The 11,113-nt window shown below is 45.6% G+C and overlaps 1 protein-coding gene across 1 annotated transcript; it reads right to left on the bottom strand.

The window, feature by feature from the left end:
• Positions 1-243: 243 nt before the first annotated feature.
• LOC118790280 ((E2-independent) E3 ubiquitin-conjugating enzyme FATS-like) lies at positions 244-10,859 on the bottom strand. The gene is made up of 8 exons (XM_036547184.1): positions 10,842-10,859; positions 9,250-10,366; positions 7,753-7,905; positions 7,181-7,356; positions 6,318-6,486; positions 4,869-4,932; positions 4,324-4,423; positions 244-967 (listed from the first exon to the last, which is right to left on the bottom strand). The coding sequence occupies exons 1-8, from the start codon at positions 10,857-10,859 to the stop codon at positions 929-931; spliced, it is 1,836 nt and encodes a 611-aa protein (XP_036403077.1). The 3' UTR covers positions 244-928.
• Between the last annotated feature and the right edge of the window lie 254 nt (positions 10,860-11,113).

Raw genomic sequence — 11,113 nt, 5'->3', positions numbered from 1 at the left:
CATGGATTTGGAACATATTTATTTTGTAGGTGGTGCCTTTCATAAATAACAACTGTGAAAATGTAATTGAGAGATAGTCTTATAACACAGCAATAAATGATAATCATGGAAAAAGGGAAAAAGGCACGATTGCTTAGCACGACAGAGGATTTTGCATAGTTGTTTGTAGAAACATTCATTTCTAATACAGTAAAATGCTTCATCTTCACAAGGCACACCTTTGCTCACTGCTGCTTTTTAGGTGCAAGTGACTAGTTTTCAAAACAAGGCTTTGAGACCCAGGAGGTTAATTTCTCATAGAACGTGGTGTCAGTGTTTGTCCAAAGTGTCCGTTCACAGAAAACAGCCAGCACCTGGGTGAGCCCATAAGCTTTGGAGAGAAACCAACTAAGTACTGTCATTATCAGAGAGGAGAGCTGGTTAATAAAATAATAAAACACATCTGATCTGGTTGCATTCTAAACCCTCCTTGATCCGCTGGCTGTCCCATTCAATGCCCTGTGGCAAAAGCCACTGCAAGCTCAAGGTTAACACATGCTGACGTTATTACATACAGGGACCTAATAGGTTCCATTGAAGTATTGTCTATTATGCATGAGGCCTCTTCAAAGATCTCCACTCAATGCCTAATACATTACCCTCTATAAATATCAAATAATATGTCAGGAATATGGATACACACTTCATTCATTGAATCCTAATAATAACAATAATACAACCCTACAGAAAGCGTGTTCTGCACTGCTTATAATACTGTCTGATTAAATAATGGATATTCCAGCCGAACTCTCCAAAGAAATCTTCAATGGCTTTGCTTCTACAGCACCTTCTGTTTGCACAACGACGGCGAGGGCCAGAAATACTGAAACAGCAAAGCTGTGCGCGTGTTATTTTTTCCTCCACGTGGCATGACGTAACTCTGCCTCCCTCAGTCGCTGTTCCTGTGAAGAATCTGATCCAGAAGTTTCTGCAAGACATAAAGAAGATGTATGGGTGATCGCAGCCCGAGCCTACAGGCACATCAATCTAGTGCTGCACGGTACAAAAAAAAAGCTTCATTCGAACATATTTAAGTACAAAATGTAAACCCAACACAGCAGTCCCCCTGTAATCGCCCCATCAGCATTCACTGTGCATGAATGCCTTTCCCTCCACATCTTTCCCTGTGGGTGAGAGAAAACCTTTTATACAGTCCACCAGGCAGTCTCCCCACCTGTCTCCCTGTTAGATTCTCAGTGACGAATCAGGATAACTTTCCTGTGCTTAGCTCTTTAGTCAGTGGCTGTTTCAGGTGCAGCACTGCCTGGTACTGACAATAGTCCAGCCTGGATTGAACTTCAGTAGGCCCCAAGTTACTGTCTCCTATCTTAGTAGGGAGCCATTGTGTCCTGATTGTTGAGCGTCTACTGTCACCCCTTGAATAACTGCCTGTGGCATTTGTCACAGATGAAAAAGATTCACAGATTCGTCCCCTTTTGCCAAGACAGCGTGAAGCAAACAGTCTACTTCACAGTGACAGGTGGCAAACATGAAATAATCACGTAAAACAAACCAAGTAAAAGAAACATCAAATGAAAAGAGACACACCTACGCAGGAACGCACACACTGGCAGGCATGCACACACTCGCATGCACACACCCACCCACACACACACACACATACACACTGGCAGGTACACGCGCACACACATACTCACACGCATGCACGCATCAAAACTGAACTTAATCTAATAGTAAAGAGACACTTCGAACGGCCTCTGCGCTCTGGGCCACATTCATCACTGCTGTTGAGTGCGGAGGTACTGAGAGGAGGCACTATTCTGCTGTCAGCCTCTAGCACGGACGATTATGTGCATCATTTAGAACATCTGAGCACTCTTTCAAATGCCGCACTCAGACCCGCAGCCCATAAACCTCCCAGCAGGGAGTGTTGGGCCGCAGGGAGCTGCTGGAAGTCTGATCCCCTGGCTTACTGCAACCCGCACAGCTACGCCTGGGCCGAGCCGAAGAACCCAATGACCTGGAAACCACCTTCAGAATTCGGTGGGCACACGCACCAAAGCCTCCCATGGAGTTCTGATCAGGTGACTGAGAGATCTTCCGCTCATCACCACAGTCAACAGAGAAGGGTGTGAGGTATGGTGGGAGTTTCCCTTTTCAGCCTCTGCTTTAACAGCCTCCCCCAGGGCATGGCAGCTTGCTGATGATGAGCCAGCATGGGGCCAAAAGCCTCTATGGGCATCAGGATCTCTCTCAGCTGTTTGTTCAGCCATGAGATCACTGTACTCTTTCTTCATGCTAGGCTTAAACAGACAATGCCAGCTTAAAACAAATTAAAACACCTTCAGAATTCGGGGGCACATGCAACCAAGCCCCTGATGGAAATCTGATCACTTTGTCCCTGACCCAAGTTCATTCCTCTTGTCTATCATGAGTGAGAGATCGCCTACTCCCACCAGAGTCTGCAGAGATGGGTGTAGGGTATAGGGAAGTTTCTCTGTTTAGCCCTCTGTTTAACAGCCTCTCTCAGGGGATGGCTGCTTGCTGATGAGGAGACAGCACAGGGCCCAAAGCAGTGCTAGTCGAGGACCCCATATCTCCATGGGCGTCTAGACCACTGCCTGTCAGGAAACTCCTCACATAGAAGCATGATAATGCCCTGCCTAGCCTGTTTTTTCAGGTCACCGTCCTCTCCCTTCATGCTAGGCTTAAACAGGTAGTGCCAGCTGAAAACAAAAATTGTACTTAACAAGAAACTGGATGTATAAAAGTTTCATAAAAAATGTCCAGCATTTGCAATCAGCAAGAAAAATGCCCCTATACCCGATCATTAAGGTGATGCATAAAGAGATATCAGAATGCTACCATTGTTAAATCTAACACCTGGCCATGTATGGTCCTTAACATTTAGAGAGTGGGACTCAGACAGATAAGAAAGTTTGTACAAAAACTTTAGCTCTGAAATTTTGAAGCACAAGGGTGAGACCAAAAGAAGTCAGACTTTGCCCCCTGCTGGTAACAAAGTGAACACACACACATACACACATTTAGACATTATTTGAAAACCATTTAGTTTTTTTTTCTTTTACAAATGAAAACCTTAGATTGCTCAGTTGAAACAGTGTTGATCTCTTTTAACACCTGGTGCACAGTCAGCTGTGTGTCTATATTGGGCATGAGGCAGGTACATTTCATACCCAGGAATTTCACACATCAGCTAAGAATGGTAAATACCAAGTCTGGAGTGATTTATGTGAAATCTTGCATAGAACCTGACACCTCCAATACATAACTCCTGGACACATTTAGATTTGAGCAGATGTCGGAGTGAACATACCAGTGGATAGCTGTGCATAAGAATGAGTGCTGTCAGACACCTGGGAACATCACTTCCTAACCTGTCTGAACTGCTAACACCCCAGTTCAATTTACACTCTGGGAATCCACCCCTAATTTCAGGGTTTTTTTAAGCCATTTGAGTGTGAACCCAATCAGTGTTTGATATCACCCAAGAGTTCTTGTTTTTCCAAACTGAAACGATTTCAATTAAGCTGTGAATGCCCTACGGCAACATATACCACATTAGCTCAGCTGCAGAGATCTGAAATATCGCTTTTGCCATTGTGTACAGCAGCTGTGCCCTTTCCAGAGTTAATTGAGCTTATAGGACCTGTGTAACTATTACAAGCACAGTGTTCTCTGGTCACATGAAGGACACTGTAGCCAAATGCAGTTTAAAATAACATATTTGGATAACATATGTGTTTTTCCCTGATGGGCCTTAAATATACAAAGGTGTGTTCTTTTCATTCCTAAGCCTCTAACACTCTGGTCCACCTCTGCTCTGAGGTACAGAAACTGGGAGGAAGCTAATCCAGTCCCCATGTGGCTTGTTGCTGAAGTGGCCAATCGTGTAGCATTTTTGACCAACGCATGCATCTCTTTTAGTTAAACATCCCTAGCCCAAGCCACCTGTAACCTGGCTGGCAACATATTTCACTTCCTCTTTTCTGCAAAAAAAAGTGCAGGGTGGATCAGCAGAAATGGATTGCTGAAGTGGTGAGTAGCCCGCTTCACTTATGGCTTTCCTGATACACACACCACCAGTACGGCAGAGAGAGGCTGCAAAGAGAGTGACAGCACAAATTCTTAATAAGCCTGGATACTTATCTAAGTACCTGGACATCAGTGGGCTCACTGACTGCCACACTGAATGGGCTCTGTTCATGACGCCATTCCATACCAGAGATCCAGTTCTGGAATCTGCCCCGAAACACCAGGTTATAGGTTGCTTTACTGTGATGGACTCTGAGGAGGCCTTACTTTTTTAAAGAGCTCTGCCCGCAGTCTGTTGGTCTGCGATATAACTTTCTTCTTCTCTTCCTCCTTTTTCCTTGTGACTTCAGGCAGCTTGTTGTAAATCCTGTCAGTACATGCAATGGAGAGAGAAGGAGAGAGAGAGAGAGGGGGAACTCAGACGCTGGGGGGATCTGGGCCAAGTGTCAGGGGAGACGAGAAAGAATCTTTTATCAGTGCGAAACACATCAGCCGCCCTGGATTCACTGATAAAACCGCCCACCAAGTCCATTCACTCTCTCAAATAGAGTTCTTTCACTCCTGGATCAACGCATTAAGATGCATTATCACGGCATTTAGAGACCAACAATGGAAACGCAAAAAATGTCACCTAAATCAGGTCTGTCCTTTCCAGAGAAACAAGCGCGTTTTGCATAAAGACATTATGTTCTTCTGCATGTTACAGCAACTACAATTTTCAATTTTTGGGATAAGGAGCACTAACGATGTCATGAAAAGTGGAAAAACATGACAACCGCATCACTGAAACATCAAACCGTGATCAGGCTTACCGTTTTGATCTTAGCTGCATCTCCTTTCCAGAAATGGCTCTTTCCTTCGGTCTGAAAAGGTTATCTGCAAACACACACACACACACAGAATGGAGCAGAGGAGATTCACAGTTATAACACCTAATTACTCCTGTTTCTCTCTGAGCTAAAAGGCCTGACTGATCCCGATCAACACATCACATTGAGCATGCTCAGTACATTACGGATCCCGCTGCATAATTAAATGGCTGCCCTGAGTTTCTCTATATTTAGATGTAATTCACCACCTTCACAAATAAGAATAGCAGATGGTTAGTCCATTCCTGCTACATCCTGTGTAACCATTTCTTCTGGCTAATGTGTTAGTCTGCAAGGCCTCAACTGTGAAAACTGATACAAAGATCTGCCATAAAATTTGGTTCTCTGTTTGATTTTTTCCATTATATTACCAAATTATGTCCACAAAGGGCAGGCTTCATTATTTCAAACTCCATTATAAAAATAGCAATTGGAACATGCTGGTAGAATTTCATTTGGTCAGTCTAGCATATGCACTGTGGGTACTTTTTTGCTGTGTGCAATTCTGAATATATTATGCACTGCAGTTAGCAATAATCCATTGAAATTAAGTCATGAACATCCTGGGTATCTTGTCAATTCCAGGTAAACCAGTATTAACATGGTGAATTTGACTATTTTAGAGTAAACCATGCTTTCATGGTTCATGCTTTCAATTTCAACAACCGAGTAATAAAACTGAGGTGCACAAGTGAGCAAATTAAATAGCTCAGGCTTTTATTTTCTACCAGTAAAGCATTTGAAATTCCTACAGTAAAAGTCTGTTTGATGGAAGTACCAATCATTCCAAATCATTCTGGTGTTTGTTTTCACTTTTTATCTTTAAAAAAGTGTAATTATATACTTTCCACATGCCAGCCTTTTTCTATTTAACAGAGACATATGTCAAGGAGAATACTACTGACATCCTTCACCTTGAAATAATTCCGCCCAACTGAAAAAGGCTGCAATACTACAGTTTGACCAGCAGAGAGCACAAACGAACATCTAACTAAATGTCATAGCAAAATAATGTGATCGTGCATTTCAAACAACTAACTATTCTGTATGACATATGATATATGCCTGATATGACAGATACATTAATAAAGAGAAACAAAACCACATATGTGATGTTGAGCTGTTCTAAAAAAAAAAAAAAAAAAAAATATATATATATATATATATATATATATATATATATATATATATATATATATATGTGACTGCTACTACACTTGCCCTTTCAATGCAAACGATCCATTTAGTTCGAAAATGGAATGTTCTGACATCAATCGGGTATGAAATGTTTCCAGCTGATTCTTCATTTACATGTAATTGACACACTGCATCCATCCCACTCGCTGCGCACAGCGTGATCTCAGAGAGGGGCCATGCTGGGCAGATAGTTACCACTCAGCGGGTGAGGCCTGGTGCAGTTCCTCCTCCTGCGAGCCAGGGCAGACTGCGGGGTCAGGCTCGCGCCCTCGATGGCCCTCCTCTTCTGGGCACGCTGCTCCAGCTTCTTCACCCGTCCCTGCGAGCGGCTGATGAAGTCCGGGCGGAAAAGCTCCAGGGCCTCCTGTGGAACCGAACGTGTCACCAAACGCATAACTCTCTAACTCTGGCTAATCCTACTCACCGAAGAAGATTCCTACTATCTGAGGAACCGTTTCTGACCAGTACAGATAGAATCCTACTCACTGAGCAACCATTCCTGATCAGCACTGAGAAAATCCTACATACTGAGGAAGTGCTTCCAGTCAGCGCCAAGAGATTCCTACTCTTTGAAGAACTGTATCTGATCTATGCAGATAGAGAACAGTTCCTCAATGAGTACTACTCACTAGGAACTGTTCCCGATCTGCAGAGAAAGAAACCTACTCACCCGGGAACTGTTTCTGATCATGGCAGAGAGAAACCTTCTCACTAAGGAACTGTTCTTTATCAGCGTAGAAAGAAACATACTCAATAAGGAACTGTTCTTTATCAGTGTAGAGAGAATTGTACTGTTTCTGTTCATGCCAGAGAGGAACCTACTCAATGAGGAACTGTTTCTGATCAGGGTCACGAGCCTATGCACTTCCTCATGAAGGCATATAGAGCACTACTTTCTTAAGAACTGAACAGGGTAGACAAGATCCCTGCTCACCAGAACACTGTTCTTCACACAAAAAATTATGTTCTCTTGTTTGACACCAAATATGAACAAATGTTTTTTAAGAGGTTTCTTTGTATACGAATCAGTGATGAATCGGGGCCTGCCCCACACGTACTCTTAGAGTGAGGGATTTTGCTGAGCCATCAGGGGAGTCCGTGCACAGCTCCTGCCAGCTGGACCTTAAATGAGGAGGCCTGGGGGATCCATGTTCCACACTCTGAGGGCTGTAAGGACCGTGCTGGACTGCTCTCTCATCATGCAGGGTCCGACAGGAACTCCCAGAATTCTGCGCTACAGGAAGAAAGGGCACAGGAAGTTCAGATGAACCTATTTAATGCACTGATGTACAGACGGCCTATGTAGACAGATGTAATCAGAATGCTGTCTGGTGACCTGCCCTCTGCTATTTTTCAGAAACGAACAAACAATTTCTCACAGGGACTTGCACTGCATTTCTCCACCTCTCAGCTCATTGATACAAGTATATTGTTTCATTCCATGTTGACTATTTGAGTGAACTGTTTAGAGATCAGCCAAATAAGGTCATCCTGCGAATCACATGGGATGACTAAGGCAAAAAAGCTAATAGGATATGAATGCATCATCGAGGTTGAAAAAAATGCCTGCTGGGGGCTCAGACGCTTCCATTCAAAAAGGCTAATGGTGGAAATAAAGAGATGTTCATACCCCATGTCTTCCCTGAGGTGTGGGGCCTCTTTGAATCCTTTGCAGAAAGGCTGCTTGGTATAGTGTGTTGCTGTCGTTGGAGTTTCAGATTGGCTATAACAGAAGCAGCACTCTGGGAGAGGACTGCATCAAGGCCACCATGGGCTGCGTGTCCTGGAATGGAAAAATTGACGATCATCTCTCATTAGATTCCCAGGAAAAGAGACAACGAACAAATGAACAAACTGAATCAAACACTCAAAAAGCCGTGCCGCCGGGAAGTTACGGACGGGCTGTGGATTTCTCCTGTGCTCCACAAATCACTCGAAGCCAGACACGCAGCTATCGCTCAGAGCTGAGTGAGTGAGATGTTACAACATCCTTCAGCTGGTACATGCAAAAGATCAATATACAGTGGGAGGCGGATAATCTCAGCATCAACAGGACCATTTGTTTTTTGAGAAATGCGCACGCTGACAAGGCCCCATAAACGTTTGTTGAGTGAGACGATCTTAGCGAAGTGGCCTGTGACTAAGAACCAGCCCGATTTTGTCTAGGGTGCCCTTATACATAAAATCTGAATCAGTCTTCGGTTTCTGAATGTAATCCCAGGGTCTACCTCATTATTTATGAGCACCGTACAAACACATCCACCATCAGGTTTGAAGGTGATTAGTGTGATGGCATGAGGCAGTTCCTTAAATCACGTGTCACCACTCCCAACTGGAGGAAAAGGAGAGGACTATCAGCCCAACACACACAGCGCTGTATCCTAAATGTAGACATCCTCTTGAAGGGAAGCAGCTTCCTCCATTTATTCTCTGCCTTAATTTGATGTTTACAAAGAAGGGAGCGTAGTCACACCTCATGAATTCCTGGTTCACGCCCATAATGAATGCTGGTCTGGCCCTGCCCACACACCCACATCGTGCCCTGCCCCACCCACATGATGTCCCAGAATTCCCCAGTCTCTGTTGACAGGAGGATCATGCAGAACTACACCAGGCAGGTTTTTTTTCCCCTCAACAAGGCCTGCTGCACATATCTCACTGTTTGTCTATATGCTGTGGCTGCCAGTCATTCCCTCAACGCCTGCTCTGACTCCACCTCCACCCTGCAAACTACAGTCCTCTCAGATACTGGAATGGTTTTATTTTCCTCCTGTTTTGCAGCTATCATTTCCCTAAAACCAAAGACTCTCCGCTATCATGGGTGTCAGGTGATCATGCACCCAAAAGATGAGTGGGAAATGAGTTGGGTTGAAAATTAAAGCCTCTGGGAGTTTTCACAGCGGTATGATTCCACTATCCAGTCCTGTATACACTTATATAGATGCGCTTTTCAATACATACTAGGGAAGAGGGCATGCAGGGGTTAACAGTACGGAGAGAATATGTCAAAGGTGCAACACAGCAGTAAAAATGAGGGTTTACATGAAAGAAGAGGATGACTGGGGGACACGGCAATAACAGCATCTGTGCGGGTACTTCAGAAAGCTCAGTGTGAGCTCACTCGCACCTTGGGGGTTACCGCAGGCAGGACGCTCCTTGCTGAGATCAGTCAGGCTAGGGCAGACCCTGTCATTTGCGGTTCCATGGCGCCCCGCAGCCTCTGTCGATGGGCTCCATGTCCCTGCGGGGGGTAATCCAGGGGAGCAGGAGAGCAGGTTCAAACTGGAGGTGCTGTTGCTCGTGTGGACCTGGTTTGATTTCACCGGCAGACTCAGGCACCATTGCTTTAACGCAGGCCCTGTGGTTGCACCTCGTCCTGGGTCTGGATCACCGAACACGCCGGCACAGCTCCGAGGTCTCCTGGGTCTCTCTGACTCGCCTCTCTTCCGGGACTCTGCCGGACCCTCTGTAGGGGAGGAGCCCCCCAGGTAAAGGGACAGGGTAGACCTGTGGACCTCCCTGCTGCTCTCTGGCTCCAGCAGCGAGACAGACAGCGACTTGTCCAGGTACAGGACGGAGTTCATGGACCCGGACGGTACCTCCAGGTGGGCGCAGGAGCGGACCGAGCGACGAGGCGATGACCCCACCTGGTCCAGCCCACCCTGTATCCAGAACTGAGAGAGGGCGTCGCCCTTGCCCTCCCCCTCGCTGTAGCTGTGTCTGAACTCCGGCGGCCTCACCATGGCAACCTTGTCGCCAGAGCAGCGGGTCTGCTGGTATTCTGTCACTTTAATTATTGTGGCCTTTCTCCGGCGCACCACTGGAGCGTGGTCCTGGGGGGAGGAAGTGGGTGTGGCATCCTGAGCTGGGGAAGGCTGTGTTCCTGCAGGCTGGGTCACGTGGCCATCGACCTGAGCTGCAGGGTCAGGGACTGGGCCCTCCCTGGGTGCCTGGGGGACCCTCCGTGCTGTGATTGTGATGGAGGAGAAACCTGCTTTCATTGTGGGCGGGGTTTTGATGTCAGCAGTGGGCGTGTCCAAGGCCCCAGCATTGATTGGTTCAGGGAAGCTCACTGTTCTGAACAGCAGGCGACTCCTGTTCTGCCCTGAAGCCCCCACCCTTTGGGAACCATTTGTCTGAATCTCGCCGGAGAGCTGCCCACTTCCCTCCCATTCTTTCCACTCTCTGTCGCCACCTGGTGGCAGATGACCACCTGGACACGCAGAGTTTGACCTGCCGGATTCCTGAAAGGAGGGAAAACAGGCGACACCTTTATGACGTCATGTTAACAAAGGCCGGTTCTGTGACACAGGCCTGAACATTCCAGCCAGCTTCCATTTCACCAACATAACATTTGCTGTTGTTTCCATGGTGATGTGCAACCTGTTAGGCAACACTCAGCTATGATGAACTCTTAACACAGAGGTCTGTGTGGACAAATTCTGAGAGTCAGAGCCAAGTTTCAAAGGTTGACCAAACTAACGGCCACAAGCTACAACAAGTTACTGCACAAGTGAGCCCTGTCTGTCTGTAACCAACAGACATACAGCTCAGGAAAGAATGATATCCAGGTAAATCCCTGCATATTATGCACTCTGAAATCAAGTCAATAAATTCACAAATTTCACCCTGTTTGCTCATGTACACAGTAATCACAGACAAATCACACAGTGTGTGAGCATTCTGTATAAAGCAGCTCAATCAGCAGGTACCAGCCACCTCCTTCCTTAGCCCCATTCTGTCACAGTATGCAGTTTATGAGTAAATAACACACTTTAAATATTATGCTGAAAGAAATACCCGCTATTTTTGGTTTTAAGCATCTGCAAAGAAAGAGTTTTGAACAGGCTTAATTAACTACACCCAGTTTCCTTCCCCCGTAGGCTCTGCCAACACCTTAAGGCTGGGAAAGGCACTTAAGAAAAAAAATATATATATTATTACTATTATTATTATCGCTATTAACAATCACTGTAGATGCAGACTGACTT

Source organism: Megalops cyprinoides, chromosome 15, assembly GCF_013368585.1.
Source record: "Megalops cyprinoides isolate fMegCyp1 chromosome 15, fMegCyp1.pri, whole genome shotgun sequence".
Taxonomy (NCBI): Eukaryota; Metazoa; Chordata; class Actinopteri; order Elopiformes; family Megalopidae; genus Megalops; species Megalops cyprinoides.
Note: the sequence above shows the minus strand (reverse complement) of the source record. Positions and strands in the feature narration are given on the sequence as shown.

Excerpts from the sequence above, each read along its gene's own strand:
- LOC118790280 (XM_036547184.1), bottom strand. Across the intron at positions 4,933-6,317 it reads CAGGCCTCACCCGCTGAGTG|ATAACCTTTTCAGACCGAAG; the intron begins GTAACTATCTGC and ends GTGTGTTTGCAG. Across the intron at positions 968-4,323 it reads GGGCAGAGCTCTTTAAAAAA|AAACTTCTGGATCAGATTCT; the intron begins GTAAGGCCTCCT and ends TATGTCTTGCAG.